The sequence below is a fragment of the Leucopleurus acutus genome, assembly GCF_964270905.1.
Source record: "Leucopleurus acutus genome assembly, chromosome: 2".
NCBI lineage: Eukaryota > Metazoa > Chordata > Mammalia > Artiodactyla > Delphinidae > Leucopleurus > Leucopleurus acutus.
This window is the reverse complement of record NC_139143.1, coordinates 54,180,645-54,202,746: the sequence shown is the minus strand read 5'-3', so window position 1 is coordinate 54,202,746 and position 22,102 is coordinate 54,180,645. Positions and strand designations below refer to the sequence as shown.

The window sequence follows — 22,102 nt, the reverse complement described above, 5'->3', positions numbered from 1 at the left end:
AAAAAAGCTGAGCAAAGTGTTTTCTACAATCATGAGATTCAGGGACAGTTAAGATACTGTTTTTTGAAATGCTCTATAAATCTCCTTTGTTACAAAGGACCATAGTTCTTTGCTTAGTAATACCAGTGAATCATTCATCTTTTTAAACCCAACTAAATTATAAATGGCTGTCTTCTCTCAGTGCCAGAGAAGGATAGTGGATAGTGTATGTGAAGATGGAGCCTGTCCAATGACCATTTTATCCACCCCACTTCCACAAAGTTTTGACATTTCTTTTGATGTGTGGTGATTGATAACCTCTCTAAAAGAGTTACCTTCAGCCAGTTTATCTAAGAGGCAATTTTTCCAAATATTCTCTTTCTTAGCATCTTCCAGTCTGAATATTACTCTAGAAATTTAGAAAAAAGCCTTCAACATTCCATATACCAAATTGGTCATCTGCTAGTTCAGCAGCCGTAAGGCTAAAAGTCTAAGAACTTTTGTCATTTGGTTTGATCAGAACTCTTTTGGCAAGATTCTTGTACAGTTTATGCTTTAAGAGAAGTGAAGACAATTCATTCAGAGCCAAAGTTAGGATTTCTAGACTGTGATTATTTTTTTTTTAAAGTGAGCCCAGGAATGCTCTTGCTCATCTACCTGCTCTTACTGGTCTTTCAAAGCTCACTCTTTTTTTTTTTTTTTTTTTTGCGGTACGCGGGCCTCCCACTGCTGCGGCCTCTCCCGTTGCGGAGCACAGGCTCAGGACGCGCAGGCCCAGCGGCCACGGCTCACGGGCCCAGCCGCTCCGCGGCACACGGGATCCCCCCTGACCGGGGCACGAACCCGCGTCCCCTGCATCGGCAGGCGGACTCCCAACCACTGCGCCATTGGGAAGCCCTAAATACAGTTTTTAAAGACTGTAAATAGTAATTTCTCTTTTCTTAAAGGTCATGATTATTTTAAAAATATTTTATTAGCTGTTTATGTGTTATCACAGCAGTAACCCAGGTAATAAAATAGACCAACTGTTTATTTTTAAATTCATTGTACCATTGTTTTTATGGAGAGAAGAAAAAGAACCCATATTTTAAAACACTGAGATGTGTAGGAAAAATTAAAATTTTATTTATTGTTCTTATACTAAAATAATATAACTTTCAGTAAAAATACTATGAACGTATATAATTATACTTTTTCTTTAAGCATTAAATGTAATGAATATAAATGAATATTAATATAATTATAGACTATCTAGAGTCAAAGAAGCATGTTTTGGTTTGTGGGGAAAGGATAAAAAAGTAAATTGCATATTACTCCAGCATTTTCTAGTTTGCTCATTCATTTACTAGGCATCTGTTGTGTGCTGGACTCAAGGGATCCAAAACATCACAAGATGCTCACAGTCTTTAGCTGAGACGGACAGACATTTATAGCCTTCGTGATGAATGTAATGAGAGACGTGTACGAGGCACTGAGGAGGATTGCAGAGGGAGGAGATAGAACCTTGGCTGGTGGTACAGGAGGTGCGGGAGGCTGAGAAAGCTTCCTGCAGGACGAGCTGTTTGAAATATGTGTAGGCATTCCATGTGGAATGGAGTTGGGAATGGATGTTCCTAACAGAAGTAATAACATGAGCAAGGTATTGAGGTCTGAGAGAGCATGGAAACTGCAAATGGTTCCTTAAAACGGGATATTAGTAATGGCAGAGGGAGGGCGTGCCTGCAACTGGTGAGAAAGCCCTGGGTTAGGGGGGTGTGTGTGTGTTGATGTGAGAGAGATGGGAATGGGAGAAGGAGGAGGGAGGGAAGGAAAGAGACACAGATAGAAAATATGGAAAAAGTACCCCTTCTCCTGGTAAGCAATAGATCAGGAGAGGCTGAAGGGGTTAGGGAATTCAAAGATAAGAGAAAGTTAAATCAAGTGTTTTGCCACTTTGGGAGATGCTGGTATATCCTGAAAAAAAAAAGGTAGGAAAATTATTTGAATCAGAGTATTAGGAATTGTAATGCTTGTTTCCATTTTCTCTAAAGATACCAATTAAAATATACAAATCTGCAAGGATATAGGAAATGACCAGCAGTTAGTGCAAAACCAAATTTTAGGGATTTGAGGAGATTAAGTAACTCCCTCCATCTCTTGCTATTTCACAAGCTTCCTTTGTTGAACCTTTTCAAGTTCCTGGCCTCAAAATGTTAAAATGTTCTAGGGCTTAGGCCTCTGAGCTTTTCTCTTCTTAGGTAGCTTCATCTGGTTCCATGGTTTTAAATATCATCGATATACTGATGACTTCCAAATTTATGTCTCTTCCTCTGCCTCTTTTATGAATCTGAGACTCATATTTAACTGTCTACTTGACATCTCCACTGAGATCTAAATGGCATCTCAAATTGCCATGTCCAAAAAGAACTCTTTCTGTTTTGTAAATAAGTTCATTTGTACCATTTTTTTTTAGATTCTGCATGTAAGCCATATCATATGATATTTGTCTTTTTCTGTCTGACTTACTTCACTCAGTATGACAATCTCTAGGTCCGTCCATGTTGCTGCAAATGGCATTATTTCATTATTTTTAATGGCTGAGTAATATTCCACTGTATATATGTACCACATCTTCTTCATCTATTCACCTGTCCATGGACATTTAGGTTGCTTCCTTGTCCTGGCTATTGTAAACAGTGCTGCAATGAACATTGGAGTGCATGTATCCTTTCAGACCATCTTTTTCTCTGGATATATGCCCAGTAGTGGGATTGCAGGATCATATGGTAGCTCTGTTTTTAGTTTTTTAAGAAATCTCCATACTGTTCTCCATAGTGGCTGTACCAATTTACATTCCCACCAACAGTGTCGGAGGATTCCCTTCTCTCCACACCTTCTCCAGCATTTATTGTTTGTAGATTTTTTGTTGATGGCCATTCTGACTGGTGTGAGATGTTATCTCATTGTAGTTTTGATTTGCATTTGTCTAATAATTAGTGATGTTGAACATCTTTTCATGTGCCTCTTGGCCATCTGTATGTCTTCTTTGGAGAAATGTCTATTTAGGTCTTCTGCCCATTTTTTGATCGGGTTGTTTGTTTTTATGATATTAAGCCACATGAGCTGTTTGTAAATTTTGGAGACTAATCCCTTGTCGGTCGCATCCTTTGCAAATATTTTCTCCCATTCTGTGGGTTATCTTTTCGTTTTGTTTATGGTTTCCTTTGCTGTGCAAAAGCTTTTGAGTTTAGAAGATGAACTGATGGTTACTGGGGGGGATGGGTCGGGGGGGAGCAATAGTTAGGGAGTTTGGGATTGACATGTACACACTGCTATATTTAAATTGGATAACCCACAAGGACCTACTGTATAGCACAGGGAACTCTGCTCAATATTTTTCTTATTTTAAAAAAATTTTTGTTTTATATTGGAGTATAGTTGATTAACAATGTTGTGTTAGTTTCAGGTGTACAGCAAAGTGATTCAGTTATACATATACATGTATCTATTCTTTTTCAAATTCTTTTCCCATTGAACTCTGTTCAATATTATATAACAACCTAAATGGGAAAAGAATTTGAAAAAGAATACTACATGTTAAAAAAAAAAAAAAAGAATTTTGTATTTGTCCCCTAAACGGTTCCTGCTTTCAGTAAATGGCAACTCTGTTCATTCTGAGGCTCAGGCCCAAAACCTTGGAGAGAGTTATCTCTCTCTATCTATCTATACTTTATTTTTTAGAACAATTTTAGATTTACAGAAAAATTGAGCAGATAGTACAGAGGTTTTGCATATAAGCTTCAGTCCAGCACAGTGTTTATTAGTTGTTACTATTGTCTTGTCTTAGTATGGTACATTTGTTGCAAATAATGAACGAATATTGATATATTATTGTTAAGTAAAGTCCATAGTTTACATTAGGAATCACTCTTTTTATTGTACAATTCTATTGATTTTAACAAGTGCATAATGTCATGTATCCACCATTACACACAGAATAGATTTCCCGCCCTAAAAATCCCCTGTGCTCCACAGATTCATCCCTTTGCCCCGACCCTGAAGTGCCGGCAGCCACTGAACGTTTAACTTTCTCTGTAGTTTTGCGTTTTCCAGAATGGTGTATTTGAAATCATACAATATGTAACCTTTGCAGATTGTCTTCTTTCACTTAGCAATACACGTCCTGGCCACCATGGTACTGTTAGGTTTTTGAATTTTAGCTATTCTAATTCATGCATAGTAGTGTCTCTCTTTTTTTTTTAATTTGCGATTTCCTCATGACCTATGATGTTGAGAAGTTTTTCATATGGTTATGTGCCATCTGTGTATCTTCTTTGATGAGGTATCTGTTTGGATCCTTTGCCTATTTTTTATTTGGGCTGTTTGTTTTCTTTTTGTTGAATTTTGAGAATTCTTTATGTATTTTGGATACAAGTCCTTTATCAGATATGTGTTTGGCAAATATTTCCTCCCAGTCTGTGGCTTCTCTTTTCATTCTTTTAATAGAGTCTTTTGGGGAAGAGAAGGTTTTAATTTTAATAGAGTGCATCTTAATTATTTCTCTTACAGATCATGCTTTTGGTGTTGTATCTAAAGGCTCATCATCAAACCCAAAGTCATCTAGATTTTTTCCTATGTTATCTTCTAAAAGTTTTATAATTTTGTGTTTTACATTTAGTTCTATGTTCCATTTTGGGTTTAATTTTTGTGAAAGATGTAAGATGTGTGTCTAGAGTCATTTTTTTGCATGTTAATGTCAGTTGTCCAGCACCATTTGTTGACAAAACAGTTTCTCCATTGAGTTGCTTTTGCTCCTTTGTCAAAGATCAGTTGACTGTATTTATGTGGGGTCAGTTCTGGGCCCTCTATTCTAATTCATTAACCTATTTGTCCATTCCTTCACCAATACCACATGGTCTTAATTACTGTAGCTTTATAGTAAGTCTTGAAGACAGGTAATGTCAGTCCTCTCACTTTGTTCTTTTCGGTATTGTGTTGGCTATTCTAGGTCTTTTGCCTTTTCATATAAACTTTAGAATCAATTTGTCAGTATCTACAAAATAACTTTCTAGGGTTTTGGTTGGGATTTTGCTTAATTTATAGATCACAGTGGGAAGAATTGTCATGTTAACAGTATTGAGCCTTCCTCTCCAGGAATATGGACTATTTCTCCATTTATTTAGATCTCCTGTGATTTCTTTCATCAGAGTTTTATGGTTTTCCTTATACAGATGCTGTACATATTTTTGTTAGGTTTATACCTAAATACTTCACTTTTTTGACGCTAATGTAAATGGTGTTATGTTTTTCATTTGAAATTCCAATTGTTCATTGCTGGTATGTAGGAAAACATTGACTTTCATATATTAACCTTGCTATGTCTCTTATTGGTTTTAGTCTACCCAGTTCTCAGACCTCCAAATTAATTTGTTAACAAATTCTGTCAGTTCTCCCTTAAAGGTGTATCCAAAATCTGACCATTTCTCACCGCTTCTGCAATACTCTGTCACTCTGGTGTAAGCTACTATTATCTCACTCTCTGTACTATTGCATCCTGAGAAGTGGGCTTCCTTTAATAACACAACATTTGTCACTACTCAGTATACTATATATTGGTTATTTTTTGTTTGTTTGTTTATTTGTTTACTCTCTTCTTCCCCCACTTCCTCCATGGAAGCAGGAACTTTGTTCTATTCGTTGCTGTTTCCCCTGTGCCTAGCCTGGTACCTGGTATTTGGGGTTAAATATGTATTTGTTGTATGAGTGAACTCACTCAGACTACTCAGTTCCTGCAACAGAGACTTGCTAAATAACATCTTAAAGACCATAAGGGTGCTACAAGCAACCTTCCAAGAGTTTCTAAAAAATTAGAATGTCTGCAAAATTCATCACTATTTCCTACACTTTACACTGTAACTCTAACTGGTATACATCTGAAGAGAGAACAATCACAGATCTGGAGAGTCACTCTGCCAGTGCTATGAATAGTCTCCTTACCTTTTAGTTAAATTCGTTTTCATCCATGTCTTCCCCTCCTCAACATGCCCACCCCCACTTCAACCCTTAGTTTTCCTTAGTGCCTTGGAAAAAGGACTTGTATTAATGGTGCAGTAGAGGGTTAATAGAACTGAGTTCCTTCTTTAGAACATGTTTAAAGTTATGAAATCTAATTCTGAAAAGCTACATATTTTTTGAATGATACTCCATTATTATTTCCCTGTAATCAAAAATATTCCTCTCTCCAAAAGTATATTCTTTATTACAAATTCATTAAATAATCATTATTTTATATGAGGCCTGAAGTCTAATAACTAGTAAAACGATTTGTCATTTGGCTTCCCTGCATATCAGGATGTGTGTCCTCATACTACCTCTGTTGGAAATCTGTTTCTGGTGAAACCCCCAATTCTGGCAGCTTCTTTCAACTGACATAGCATTTTTTTCTTACCCTCAAAAAAAGCTTGCAGTTTATTTTAGAATGGCTTCCCACTGGGGTGAATAGCCACACAGGCACTTAATTGTTCAGTAAACCCCCTTGGGCTTTTAGCTGCCTTGATTTTTTAGGAGGAAGGCATCGGCATGATTCCTAAGGAGGTGGTCTGTTATTCTTGAAACTTTCTTCAGGACTGAGCCTGTGGATGAATAAGGCACCGTGGGCACCAATTTAATTTTGCATTGTGTTTCAGAGTTGCATTATTGCGTGTCGTTTCAATATATCATAATGAGGCAGATCAGGGAGTTAATGTCTTTTATTGATGAAGCTACAGTGTGTATCAGTTTGGCTACATTGAAGAGGACAGGAGGAGATATTGCTTTCTGTGGATTGAAATTAATAATAATTTTAACCCATGTTGCATTCTAGTTTGACAACATTGAGGTTAAAATTAATGTTGTCTTCAACCTTCTTGTCCTCTGTGCAAATCTCCAGAGATTACTTAGTCTCTATTGTAGGATTGTTACCAAAAAACTGAATGCTAAGGTTTATGGAAAGCCTTTGAATAGCTTGGAGAAAGGGCAGTAGCCAAATAATGTTCCCTACGTGTTTGCCTCTGGCACATTCTCAAGTTAGCTTTGTTAAACTTGGGAGCCACTCTGTTTTCAGTATGCTGAGCTCCTCTCTGAACAATTACGAGAAAGAAAAACCTGTTATAAACATCAAATTCTGTTACTGTTCATGAACAACTATGATTATTACTGATTTATCTCTTTCTTTAGATGGGATTTTTTTCCCTTAAAATATAATGAACTCAGAACCTGAAATTTTTATTATTAATACATAGGTTATGTTTTACATATGTGTATTACTATCACATATGAACCATAAAGGGTTTTATTATCTAAATTATTATTTTAGATTTGTGTGATGAAACTTCTCTACAATATTTTTGCAAAGAACTGAGCTTTTAAAAAATATGCGTATAAGGAAACTTTGTTCTGTGGTTTCTAAATTAAGATTTCAAGCTGTAAGCTTGTTAGAGGTTAAGTGAGACTATTGTATTTTAGTGATGCTTCCATGTCCTCAGCATCTTTACAACCATGTGTGGTTTTTAAAATAGAACTTTGGAACCTGTTGTTGTTATATTGAGATTGTGCACTCTGTTGACTTAAAGGCAAAGTAAACATTTTTAGGAGTTTATTAGTATCCCATAAAGGAAACAAACAGGACAGATCTCAAATGGGCAAAGATGATGGCATTACTTTAAACATATGTTAAAAATTGACTAGAAGAGATCCTGAACAAGAATCTTTGTAAGACTTCCCAAGTGTGCTTTGGGTAACAGAGGCAGATAAACTATTTTATTCTGTTATTACTGCAAAGATTCATTGGTAATTTTCCCCTACGCTACCAAGTAGGATAAACAGAGCTCTGAGAGGGGAACTTCCATTTCATTTTGACAGTGATTTCCCTCAACTCCGAAGACAATACCCCCTTTACAACTCTGAGCTAATTTCCAAATGTTAGCATTTCCCACATGGGTGTTTTGAGTAAGTCTGAAAATGTTTTGCTATTTATATCAAAGAACTCTGGAAACAAATATGAATGAGATGGAAATTTCTATCCTAAATTTTAGTATATGGTCTAGAGTCCCACACAGTTTACATTAGGAAAACAACCATGCACACGCACACACGTATGTATGTACATTTCTGATTTAAACCACGTCCTATCTTGAGAAAAAGAAAATACGTAAAAGTTGTCTTAATAGGTTTTATTTCCCTTTCCGTCTGTGTCCCGTCTTTGTCATACTCTGCCGGTTAGGGATATTTAAAGAAACTTATTTTTAAGTTATGTGTATCACAGTGGCTTCAGAGTGTTACTTTCCATCAGTGCTGTGTAATAAGGTTTCTGATTAATATTTATGGTTGCTTTATATCTTTCTAAAGTAAACCTCTGATATGAACAGTAATCTAGCCAATTGTCATACAATTCAGCATAGGTGGAAATTATTTTTTAAGGGGAAGGTAGTGGTAACACTACCTTTGCAAGAATGCAAATCTGGTATAGATACTATATATAATAATACTGTATTCAGTGACTACTTGACAGTTTGCAAAGCCTTTTCATGTATGCCACCTCATTGATTCTTAAAATAATCCTATTTGTAGACATAGAGGTATACTATCTTCAGATTACAGCACCATTTGTTAAAAAGACTTTCTCCATTGAATTGCCTTTGTAGCTTTGTCAAAAATCAACTGATCACACTTATAGCATATTAAGAAGTAATACTTATGACAATATTAACACAAAGGATGGGGCTATATTGAAGCAAGGAAATGATATCAGAGACTAACTTGAAGAAATGAATAGTATCAGAAATATTAAATATGTAGGTTAATATATTTTTTATCCTTTTTCCTCTTAACTTTTTAAAAAGACATAAGATTGTATAAAGCAATAATAATACACTGTATTGAGTTTATAATATATAGGCATAATATATATGACAAACAATGATAGCACAAAGGAGGAAGAAAGGAATGAAAGTTATACTGGAGTTTCTATATTTGTTTTAGAATTGAATTAGTATTAATCTGAGGTAAATTGTGATAAATTAAGGTACTAATGTATTATAGTGATCTCTAGAACCACCACTAAGAAACTCGAAAAAGTACAGTTGACCTTTGAACTATGCAGGGGTTAGAGGTGCCAGTCCTCTGCACAGTTGAAAATCCAAGTGTAACTTTACAGTTGACTCTCTGTATCTGCAGTTCTGCATCCGCAGATTTAACCAACCAGGGATCATGTAGTACTATAGTACATATTTACTGAAAAAAATCAGCATATAATTGGACCTGCATAATTCAAATCTGTGTTGTTCAGGGGTCAACACAAATTAAAATTAAAATGGTACACTAGAAAACATCAATTTATTACAAAAGAAGGTGGTAAAGGAGGAACAGAGGAACAAAAAAGACGTGATATATAGAAAACAAACAGCAAAATGGCAGATATAAATCCAACAATATCAGTATTAATTTTAAATGTGAATGGATTAAACACTCCAGTCAAAGGACAGAAATTATAAGACTGGATGTAAAAACAAGATCCAACTACATGCTGTCTGTAAAAGAGACACTTTACATTCAGAGACAACAATTTTGGAAAAGTCTCAGCTGTTTCTTCTATACTGCTATAGTCTGAATGTATCCCCTATGTTTCATATGTTGAAATCCTAAACCCTGAGTATTAGGAGGTGGGACTTTTGGAGGTGCTTAAGCCATGATGGTGGAGCCTTCATACATGGAATGAGTGCCTTAAAAAAAGACCTCACATTTCAGATAGCTCTGAGAAACTGCTCCAAAGAGGTAGGGGGGAAAGGTCAGTATATATGTGATTTTGGTGAAGGGGGAGTACCTGCAGTTAAGCACACATTTTTTGCAGAAGGTTTCTGCTAGTCACGAGGAGCAGACGTCACCACAAAGGATTTTAGTGCTTTTCTAGATATGAGGAGATACAAGAATTGGGCTCATAAAATCAGCTCCTGAAAATATCTAACTATCGGAAGACCTGTTCTGCCAGTTTTTCCCAGAGCACAGGACGCCTCATTTCTGCTCTCCACACTGAACTCCTTTCAGGGGGTGTCGAAAGTCAGCAGCTGCAGTAGCACATGACTTAATCCTTGTAGAGGGAGATGGCAAGTGCCAATGGCGAGTGCCAGTTTGTAGTTGACAGCGCCCACAGCCTAATACCAGAAATCTGTGAATATGTTATGAAAAGAGACTTTGCAGATGAGATTAAGGATCTTATGATTGGGAGATTTGCCTGGATTATCCGGGCGGGCCTTATTAAAAAAAAGAGAGAGAGAGACCTTACAGAGATCCCTTGCCCCTTTTACCCTGTGAGGACACAGTAAGAAGGTGCTGGCTATGAGCCACAAAGAGGACCTCCACCAGAATGAGACTATGCTGGTGCCTTGATCTGGGACTTTCCAGCCTCCAGAACCCTGAGAAATAAATATCTGTTGTTTATAAGCTGCCTGGTTCTGTGATATTTTGTTATAGCAGCCTGAACGGACTAAGACACACACCACTCTCTCCTTATTTTCCTCTGTAATTCTATTTACACATATGTTAAACTGATATTGCATCAAAGTCCTCTGATGTTTTATTTAAAGAAAAAAAAATTTCTCTTTGTACTTCAGTTAAGTTTCTTGTGACCTGTTTTCAGGTTCACTAAATCCTTTCTTCTGCTGTGTCTAATCTACCATTAAGCCTAGTCAATACTTTGAAAATACATTTTTAAATTCTAGAGTGTTCATTTTCTTTAGAATTTTCGTTTTTTTGCTTATATTTTTCATCTTGTCACTCATTTTGTCTGTCTTTTTCCTCAATGCTATAACATTTATTATAGTTATTTTAGAGTCTTTACTAATTCCAACATCTGTTTTTCAACAGCCTTAGTTTTCTGACAGCCATCTTGTATTGACTTTTTGCTCTTGATTATTAGATATATTTTCCTGTTTCTTCGCGTAGCTTACAGTTTTTCATTGGATGCTGGACATTGTGTACGAAGAAAAGACTGATGTTGATAGACGGATGTCGATTCTACTCCCCGTCTCCAAAGAGCTCATCCTTTCCTCTATCTCGCAGGTAGAGTTAGTGTCTAGTTTAGTCAAATCAGAAGTCAACAGGAATCATGGCTGAATTGCAGCTTCAGTTATCTCAGTTCTCTTCTTGGTTTCAAATGTCTTAAGAATGGGATCAGCCCTCTCTCTTCAGCAGGGCTTAGTGATTAGGGCTTACTTGCCATTTTCCAGTCCCTTCCCCAGCTTCTCATGCTGTTGCTTAAACACAGCAAAAGTGCCATGAGTGAGAGTTGGTGAACTGGAGGGATTGGTGGCTTTTAAGATTCCATTCCACCGTGCCAGTTCATGTGCCATTTTTACAAGTAGTGCTTTTTTCTCCTGGTCCCAATGAAGTTGCTTGTGTATGACTGGCTTACTCTTCCAGCCACTGTGGCCAGGCTTGGCAGTTGCCCTCAGGGATGGAAGTGGCTGTGTCTTGGTCTCTACCCTGGAAGGGCTCATTGCTCATTGGAATTTAGTTCCTTTAAACTTCTTTGTGTTTACCTCTCTTTTATGGCATTAAGGAAAAATAGCATATTGTTAAGCAAATCAGGTGTTTTCTCTTTATTACCATAGGAATGGTGGTCTTTTGAGATCTTTTATATCCTCATTAGAAGTGAAACCTTCTGTGCTGACTCTTGAATAAATAATATTGGAAAAAAAAGGAACACTGCCTGGTGATCATATCTTACCATTTTTATTCTTAACCTTTTTTTTTTAATAAATAAATTTATTTATTTATTTTTATTTTTGGCTGCATTGGGTCTTCGTTGCTGTGTGCAGGCTTTCTCTAGTTGCGGCGAGCGGGAGCTACTCTTAGTTGTGGTGTGCGGGCTTCTCATTGCGGTGGCTTCTCTTGTTGCGGAGCATGGGCCCTAGGCGTGCGGGCTTCAGTAGTTGTGGCATGCGGGCTCAGTAGTTGTGGTTCGAGGGCTCTAGAGCACGGGCTCAGTAGTTGTGGCACAGGGGCTTAGTTGCTCTGCGGCATGTGGGATCTTCCCAGACCAGGGCTCGAACCCATGTCCCCTGCATTGGCAGGCGGATTCTTAACCACTGTGCCACCGGGGAAGCCCCCTTAACCTTTTTCATAATGTAGAGTAGGGGTCAGCAAACCTTTTCTTAAAGGGCTAGATAGTAAATATGTTGGGCTTTGCGGACAGAGTGGCAAAATCGAGGCTATTATGTAGGTATTTATATGACCATTCAAAAGGTACCATTTAAAGATGTAGTGAAGATTATTCTTAGCTCATGAGCCATAGAAAACAGGTGACCATAGTTTGCCAGGCCCTGGTATAGAGACAAATGATAAAACAATTTGACTGTTTTGATGAACTAAAAGCAAGCAAATATCAGATACTTTTTTCTTTTTTCCGCGGTACGCGGGCCTCTCACTGTTGTGGCCTCTCCCGCTGCGGAGCACAGGCTCCGGACGCACAGGCTCAGCGGCCATGGCTCACGGGCCCAGCTGCTCCGCAGCATGTGGGATGCCCCCGGACCGGGGCACAAACCCGTGTGCCCTGCATCGGCAGGCGGACTCTCAACCACTGTGCCACCAGGGAAGCCCCAGAAACTTTTAAGAGTTCTTTGGTACACCATCTACCACTGTCATCTACAATAATAAGTACCAAAAATGATGATCCTGAGCTGTCAAGACAAGTTTAACTTTTATTTAGTGTAATTGAATTGCATAATAAATTTTAGAAAAATGTTTATCAGAAATATTTTAAAGTTTATATGCCTGAAGAGTTAGTTGTAGCCATATGCAAACCTTCATTCAAAAAGCCTCATTCAGGGACTTCCCTGGTGGTCCAGTGGGTAAGACTTCGCCCTCCCAATGCAGGGGGCCCCAGGTTCAATCCCTGGTCGGGGAACTAGATCTCACATGCGTGCCGCAACTAAGAGTCCACATGCCGCAACTAAGACCCGGCACAGACAAAATAAATGAAGTAAATAAATAAATATTATAAGGAAAAAAAAGCCGCATTCATTCTACCCAAGTATTCTACTATATATTGAGCATTAACAATTTTTATAAAAAAGCTTTGACCCTCAAAATGGGTACAATCCAGTGGAAAACAGACACTTAGATGTAAATATAAATACAAGGTAGTGATTGCAGTAATGTAGGTTTGCACAAGGTGCCTCTGTAGGGTTGGGGAAAGGTTGCAGGGAAGACTTCGGAGAGAATATGATGCTTTGCTGACTCTTGAAAAGGAATTAAGATTTTGTCAGGTAAACATTTTATTTATCCAGTATTACCATATTGTTGAATTGACTCTTTCAAGATCATTTTAGAAATGGTTTGACTATGAGGAAACAAACTTAGAAACTCATTCTCTCCTTATCTGATTACATACCTGTGAAATTTAAATGATAGTAGGTAAGCAGCTTTTTGTGGCTGTTTTAAGAAACCAGTTATCACTCTGTAACATGTAGTGACTAAATGATGGTTTAGCAAGAACAATTTAATTTCAGCTTTTCTAGAAGTTTATTGCTGTTTTAAATCACTTTTAAAATCTTGTCTCCACCACAGGTTTTTAAAAAAGCATTATAATTACTATAGGAAGAATATTTCAGAGCAGAGACTTTTCTTTTTAGATACTTTATAGATTCAGTAGCTAGTAGGTTGGGTGAAGAATCACAAGAATTTTTACTTAGGGTTGGGAGTAGAATTTAAAGGGACAAATCAGACTTTTGTTAAAGAGAATATAGTGTTGAGTTATTTATGTATTCAGTTGTAGCATGTTAATATGCTAGTAAATCTTTTTCTAATTCCTGGAAAATTGGTTACCTTCATGAAAAAACAACTGATCATTTTTTAATTTGCCTTTTTAAGAAAGCTCCTCTGGAGATTATATTTTACTGAATTATTGAATACAGGTTTTATTGAGTAGGTAATAAGGATTTTTATTTTGTGGTAAACAAAAGCTAATAGTGTTTTGAAGACCTAGATATTGGATTTAGTAGATTATTTTCCACAGCAAGCAAGCTGAAATCCTTTATAACATTGATGTTTGATATATAATTTTACAAAAAAGTTTTTTCTCTCTATATTTTTCTTTTAGCTTTTATTAAGTAACAGAATACATATTGAGAGCTGCAAAAATATCTATATTTGTATCTAATAATTCTGATACCTGGAAAGACCCAACAGAATTATTTAAAAAGAAACAACTACCTGCAGAAAGATGATTATTACAGCTTACCTTTATTAGCACCCTCCTCCTCACAAAAAACCTGAAAGAACTTTACAGCAATAGGGGAATGATTGGATAAATTATGAAGCAATAGAATATTATATAGCCATATAAAGGTTGTAATTATTAACACCAGTAGAAACATGGGGAAATGTTTATTATAATCTATTTTTAAAGAAACAAACCTGAATACCAAATTGTTCCACTGTAAGATACCAAGTTGGAAAATGGAAAAATGAGTAACCGGGATCTTTAGCTAATTTAGATGCCCTAAATACTGTTAGCGTCCCATTCTGTTGGTTCCTAAATGCAGTTTTGATTCTCTCAGGTATGATGATCAGGAGAGATGGGTGAATACAAAAGAGAAGGACTGAAAGTCAGTAGATAGCTCTTATTTGCAAGATTTTCTGTATAAGAAGACAACTTTAAATGTTTATATTTGAGCCTTCATACATTTCCTGAGTCCGCATTATGGAAATAATGTTATTGCCTACCTCTTCTCCAAGATTTTACAGTATTTGATCTTATTATTAATTGCGTGATTGTGAATGCTAAATGTGTTGTGACTTTATTTTCAGGATAAGGGAGATCTTGAAGGCATCTCGAAAATTGCAAGGTGATCCAGATTTGCCGATGTCTTTTACTTTGGCCATAGTGGAGTCTGACTCCACAATAGTCTATTACAAACTTACTGATGGATTTATGCTGCCAGATCCTCAGGTCAGTTTTGGGGCAACTATCAGTAAACATTGAAAAAAGAAGAAAGTTATGACATGATTTTAAGTGTGAATCAATCCATTCACAGAACCATCACTTCTTTTGCAATATGAACATTCAAGAAAAAAAAATGACTTGGTTTTTTCATACCTCAGAAATGGCTATGTTCTCTTCAAAGTAACATGTTCCTAGCTGTTTTCACAAAAATAATTTGACTTCCCTACTCTACAGAAAATTTCATAGTTTCCCAGAGTACTTCATGAAGTCATGATGCATTTAATGATTTGATGAGTAACTGGGATGGAATGTAAAGGCTTATAATAGTAATAGTTCTGAGAACACTTAAACACTTCTTTAAGGAAATGTTAAATTGGTTGACATTTTGACAGGAACAATTTAATAAGTAAATGTGTTTTATATGATTTCTTTACATATATTGTTGGCATAATTGGCATAATCACATTACATATCTTCCTAGTTTTGCTTTTAAATTACATTATCTATTGGGGAAAAGGTCCATCCTTATCTTTTTTTTTTTTTTTTTATGTTGCAGAATATTTCCCTTAGAAGATGACACCTATACTTCCCGATGCTTGCTTTATTCACACAAGATTGGATTGAGACCCATCAGCCTGATTCATCTTTTATCTCAGAGATAGTCAGGGTTGACTTAGCTGGTCCCATTCCATATGTTTTCTTTTTGAAGAATAAAACTTTCCCAGATAGAAGAATTTATTTTATTTAGAAATATAGGGTAGTTGCTCTAGAACTTTCTCATCTGGAGACAGTTTAATTATAGTTGTATACAAGTTTATGCCTAGGGTGTGTTCAGAAGGGTAGAACATTGTTGAGACTGCCACCTCTTTCCCTTACTCAACCCTCTCAGTGCCTTTTGGTCACTACAGCTAGCCTGGAATGGCATTTCAGGTATACCTTGACACCTGGAGAGTTTACTTTAGTCTGCTTTTTCATCCCCAATAGAAAGTATTCTTTCAATTGGTTTTTTCATGTTGCAATTACTGTCACTTCCCTCTTTGGTTGACTTTAAATCAAAACTAAAAATATGCTCATCCAGAGTGTAAAATTACATGTCTAGATTAATAGGGACTAGAGAATTGCTACCTACAAGAGTACTGGGTCTTTTTCTTCTGTTCTTATTACCACCACCTGTACTACATCATAAGCTAGAATATTATAAGAGAGATAGTAGGGGACAGTGTTAACCTTAAAAACATCTTTCTTAAGTAAACCCAGTTTTTCCACTTTTGTTAATACCTCCCAATTAAGTTGCCTAAGGTATAAACAATTATATGCACAAAGATGTTTTAAGTGACATTTTGGGGCATATAATAATCCAAATTATAAATGACTTAAAAGTTTAAGGCAAGGGTCAGCAAAATTTTTCTGGAAAAGGTCAGAAAGGAAATATTTTAGGCTTTTCAGGTCATATAGGCTTTCTCACAACTTCTTAGCTCTGCTGTTTGTAGGACAAAAATAACCATAGACAGTATCTAAATGAATGGATATGGCTGTATTCCAATAAAAGTTATTTGCAAATACAGGGCCATAGTTTGCCAACCACTGGTCTGGGGAGATAGTCAATGAACATATATAGCTAATGAATGGTGTGTTATGTACCCATTAAAAATTAGTAATTACCGAAAAACATGAGAAAATATTTAGTAACAAAAAGCAAGATACAAAAGTATATGAATGTGTATGACTATGGCTATAAATAACACACCAAGTATATAATAAAAAGATGACAAAATAAATTACTAACTGATTATAATAGGATGGCAGGGCAGGAAATGGATGACTTTGTCTTTCTTCAATATTTTAGTTTTTCTCTATTTGTATTACTTTTATAATAAAAATGTTTTAAAATAAAAAAGTGTCCTGAGATCTATATTAGTTATCTGTTGTTGCATACTAATATCACCACAAACTTAGCAACTTAAAATAGCACACATTTAATATCTCAAATTTGGGTCCTTTGTAAGGTTGCAGTCAAGGTGTTGGCCAGGGCTGCAGTGTCATCTGAGGCTTCACTGGGGAAAAACCACTCATGTGGTTGATAGCAGCTTTCTGTTCTCTGTGGGCACTTGTACTGAGGACTTCAGCTTAGTGGGGTGTTGGTAAGAGGCCACCCTCTTTGCCACATGAGCCTTGCCAGCACAACTGGTTGTTTCCTCAAAGCCAGTGAGGGAGAGAGAGTCAGCAGGATGGACCTCCTGATATCGTGTAATGTAGTCATGTACATCCTGTCACCTTTGCCATATTCTGTTGGTTAGGAGCAAGTCATGGCTAATTACGCTGGGAAACAACAATTACAAGAATGGAAAAATGACCAAAAGTAGGAAAATTACAAAATTGTATAAAGCATCATTCTTGATCTGTAGTTGTTCCTGAACTCCTTTCCTTTGATATTTTTTGAATTTTACTTTCCTTCTTGATGGAAGGTCTTGGCAACTCCTTCAGACTCCCTCTGCTTCCCCAGAAGGCCCAAAGATGCACCAATTCAGAACAATATGGGTTTCTGTAACCCTAGTCAGCAATTTGCAGATCTAAGGATCCTAAAACAGTTTATGATCAGTTCTTAGCGTCTCTGCCATTTGATTCCTTTTGAGGGCTTTCATTACAGTGCTAGAAAAACAGTCTGCATTTTCAGAAAGAAATGTAAGGCTTAATGAATGTTAGGTTTGTGTGTCAGATCTGGTGACCAGTGGGCCCCTATGCAACTACAAGACCAGAAATGTCTTGACTGTGAAAGGAGCTTTCTTACAGAAATCTTTAAAACTAGGTCTTAATCTCACTGTATGTCCTGGAATGTCTACTCTTTTTCAGAATGTTTCCTGTGTACTTGACCGAAGTTGTTCTGTCCAAAGCCAGCCAGATACCTGCTAGTGTGAGTAATGGTCCAGGACAGTTTGGAAATGGAGATGACCCGCCTCTGTCAGTCTCATTTTAGTGAAAAATAGGTAAAGTGATTTCTTTTGCCTGATCAAGTAACTTTGTAATTGCATTTACACTTGTCTTTCTTGTTAGGCTATGGGCTCCTTAAGAACAGAACAAAGAACTGTATCTTTAAACAATTTTTTTAATTGAAGTATAGTTGATCTGCAGTATTATATTTTATCAGTATCAGGTGTACAACATAGTGATTCAATATTTTTATAGATTATACTCCATTTAAAGTTATTACAGCATGATGGCTGTATTTCCTTGTGCTGTACATGTATCCTTGTTGCATATTTATTTTATTAATCCCCTACCCCTGTTTTGCCCCTCCCTCCTTCCCTCTCCCCACTGGTAACCACTATGCTGTTCTCTGTATCTCTGTTTCTGTTTTGTTATATTCACTAGTTCATTTTATTTTTTAGATTCCACATATAAGTCATAACAAACCATCTCTTTTTTTATACATCTGTGTGTCCCACCACCTTCCACAAACTGGCATATACATAGTGCTCAGTAAATATTTGGTGAATGAATGAATGCTGATTGTAGACTTGTTTAATGGTTTACTTTTTGCCTGAAGGCAAACTAAAATGATCCACTTGGACACCAGAGGGCACTGCTAAATAAGCACAAAATTTTCAGACTTCAGGAATGAATTAACTTGAGAAGTGGTGCTCTTGAAAGTTTATTTTCAATCTGTGGGAAATAGCATAAATAAAAATATAAATAAGTTTTATGTGCTCATACCCCCCTCCCTTTTTCTTTCTGGCATGACTCTAAAATTACGCTGTCTACTGACATTAAATATGTGACTTGATTCATGCTTTACTCAAAATATAAATCTATATTTAAAAATCAAAGCTTGGGGCTTCCCTGGTGGCGCAGTGGTTGAGAGTCCGCCTGCCGATGCAGGGGACATGGGTTCGTGCCCCGGTCCGGGAAGATCCCACATGCCGCGGAGCGGCCCGTCCGGAGCCTGTGCTCTGCAACGGGAAAGGCCACAACAGTGAGAGGCCCGTGTACCACAAAAAAAAAAATAAAAAATCAAAGCTTGTTTGGGGCCAGGGTGGGTGGGTGTTTTTTCCTAGATTATGGTTTTGTTCATATCCATATGCCATGATGCATTTCATTTTTTCCTTGCAAAAGCCCAATATATTAGATAAAATTTCAAGAGCAGATCACCTAGCAACAGATCCCAGCTCTGAAACACTCATTGAACTGGCTAAATCCCAGTGGTGAGAGACATGAACTGCTGCTGTTATACCTATAAACTTTTCCGTTAAAGGGAAGCCCCTCTCTAGATGGGAGCAGGGTGGGGGAAAGGGTATGCAATGATTCCTCTCTAGTGCTGTCTTTGCCTGTGTATTTTGGGGTCCCTAGTGAGTGCACCCTCTGCGCTGGGATGGCTTAGTAGAACGCTGAGTGATCTAGGTCCAATGACTCCAGACTGACTTATTTTGCTTCCTTGCCTGGGCCCCTCTAGGAGAATGTGTTCCTAAACACCACAGGTCTCTTGTGAAGAACATGAAGGTGGAGGCACTTTGGAATTCTAAGCTACAACTAGAATAGAATAATAATCTACAAAGTTCATGTAATCTGCGGTTTTTTAAAAAACTGAAACAGCTTTACACTTTTATATTCCTGGAACCAAGTGACTTAACCAAAACTTCATGATATTTCATCTTTCTGAGCATTTTAGTTCTGAATTCCTCTCTGAGGTCACTTTTTCCGTTGCAGCCCCAGCAGGAGGCCTTTCACTGCTGCAGCACAGTGGTTCCTGCCAAAGTTTATAGTTCTTCTAGACAGAAGCACTTTACTCATCTGCTGTATTTTACCTTGACTGTTCACATATGCAGAGTAGTGTCGTATTCTGAACAATCAGTACAATTTTCCCTCCTTTCAGACCGAGAGCTGTCCCATTCCTTACCACCGACACCCCTGCAGCCTAATCGGCTTAATGATCTTTGAGTAAGAACTTGCTTGGGCTAACTAAGGGAAGAGTGTGGGGAAATCACGTGACTTATTGGACAGGTCTGCTTTTAAAATGTTTAGATGATTCTGGAAGATTAAAAATCAATTTAACTAAAATCAAACAAAGATTGGCTTTTTAGATTGCAGAGTACTAAATGGAGGTACTATTAAGGAAGTATTTAATTAAAGTTCATTAATTTATTAACATGCTAATTTATCTTCAGACATTAACTGTGCTTAGATGACTGTGGTAAGTGCTGAAGTAACAAAGGTGAATGAGATATGACCTGTGCTCTCAAGGAGCTCAGATAGCCAATTACAACTCTCCTAGCCAAAACTCTAAGACTGTTGCCAGTGTGAGTGAGGAATACCCATCATGCAGTGTATGAAGTCTGAAGTTTATGCGGTTTACTTAATGGTGAAGGGGTTCAACAACTTTTGGTAAATTAAACAATTTTCAAACAATCATTGTATGTATATTATTTGTCCCATAGGACTGAACATACAGAGAAATATTACACAGTGCACCTCTCAAAGACTTATTTTCTGGCTTAAAAGGAGAAAATCTATGTGTACAAGATAACTGAGAATGTTACAAGGCAGTATTACATATAAATGCTAAATGATAGTTGTAAAGCAATTTATTCACTACCAAGTACTTCAGTACTCGTTATTTTGATTCTCACAACAGAGCTGATATTATTTACTTGCTATTATTAATTTATTATGCTTATTCAGTAGGTGGAGAAATTAGGGCACCAAGTGGTTAAGCAACAGCTTCATGTAGTAGCAAGTGAGTGGGTAATGAGGACTAGAGCCAGGTCTCTTAATATCTAGCCCCCTGTTCTTTTCAGAGTCTTGTATGGTGCAGAGAAATATATTAATGTGTGTCAAACAGGCTTTGGGAAGAAAAAAATTAGCTCTACTTAGTCCTGGAGGGAGGTTTTTTTTGTTTTTGTTTTTTTTAGCGGTAGGTACGCGGGCCTCTCACTGCTGCGGCCTCTCCCGTGGCGGAGCACAGGCTCCGGATGCGCAGGCTCAGCGGCCATGGCTCACGGGCCCAGCCGCTCCGCGGCATGTGGGATCTTCCCGGACCGGGACCTGCATCGGCAGGCGGACTCTCAACCACTGCGCCACCAGGGAAGCCCGTGGAGGGAGTTTTTTAGTGATTTAGGGATCAGTTACATTATCCTCTTGGACTCTTGAACAAATGTATCAAAATGTCAAGCTGTGTGGGGGTAATTTGGAAAATCATATTCATAGGCAATATATTTATAAGTTTTATTCCAAAGAATAAATACGATCATCTCCATGCTGTTATGTAGGCAAACCTAAAACAATAATTAATGTTAAATGAGAAAGAACTCAGAAAGTTTCTTTGCTTGTTGGAGCTAAATTTTGTGCTGGTACAAAGAGTAGACTCAGGGAATTTTTAAATGATGATTTCACACTCAATGAGGAAGGGTCTTACACCATAAATATCCCCCAGATATGCTTGCTATTGCTTAGAATCCTACCGTAATTCTATTTCTTAATCATGAAGCCTTGATCCAATTTAATTTGAGAAGCATTTTTGCAGGACCCCATGGAAAGGCCCAGTGCTAAGATTTGGGGGGACTACAAGCCCAAATATTTATTATTAGAGAGTCAACAGATAAAGTTAATCAGTTGAATTGTTATATGAATTTCTAAATATTTATTCTCAATTTCTGTACTTGCCTAATTGCAGACCAGTGATATCTTGTGGATTGACACCTGTGTACAGACCACACTTTGAGTAGCCTGTGTTAGAGCTCAGATGAGAAGTGATGAGAGCCTGAAACCCAACAGTAGCCCAGGTATGTTAGGATGGGCAAGATTATGATGCTGCTGGTTTACAGCCTAAGGGATTTCCCAGGTGAAATCTGCAACTGGCTCCTGTAGAGAGAGCAAGGAGAGACTGAAGAAAGAGGCAGGCCACTTCTGTTGGTAGGTGGCAGTTTTAATAAGCAAGGGAACTTACATACAAGGCTTATCTTGGGCAGCCGCCAGATAAGTAGATCTCTGTACCCACCCTCCAGGATCTTAAAAGTTTATGTAGAGGCCTTAACTGGATTCAGTCATGTATTCAGTCCAGATGGTCTCAACAACACATTACTATCTCAAGGCTGCATCCTTGAAAATGGCTCCCACTGTGGGAACTGTGGGCAGAGCATACATTATAAGGACAGGGGAGGGGTGAGAAGCCTC

The 22,102-nt window shown here is 37.4% G+C and overlaps 1 protein-coding gene across 2 annotated transcripts in view; it reads left to right on the top strand.

Annotated features, from left to right (window-relative positions):
• TSEN15 (tRNA splicing endonuclease subunit 15) overlaps positions 1 to 21,692 on the top strand; it is a 42,677-nt gene extending 20,985 nt beyond the window's left edge. Inside the window, exons 4-6 of one of the 2 annotated variants that reach the window (XM_082832872.1) lie at positions 14,803 to 14,944; positions 17,789 to 17,922; positions 21,603 to 21,692. In XM_082832872.1, coding sequence (XP_082688998.1) covers positions 14,803 to 14,944; positions 17,789 to 17,848 — 202 coding nt within the window. In that variant the 3' untranslated portion in view covers positions 17,849 to 17,922; positions 21,603 to 21,692. Of the gene's footprint in view, positions 1 to 14,802; positions 14,945 to 15,494; positions 16,903 to 17,788; positions 17,923 to 21,602 lie in introns of those variants that run through there. The other variant, XM_082832873.1, reaches the window with a different exon arrangement.
• The last annotated feature ends 410 nt before the right edge of the window (positions 21,693 to 22,102 follow it).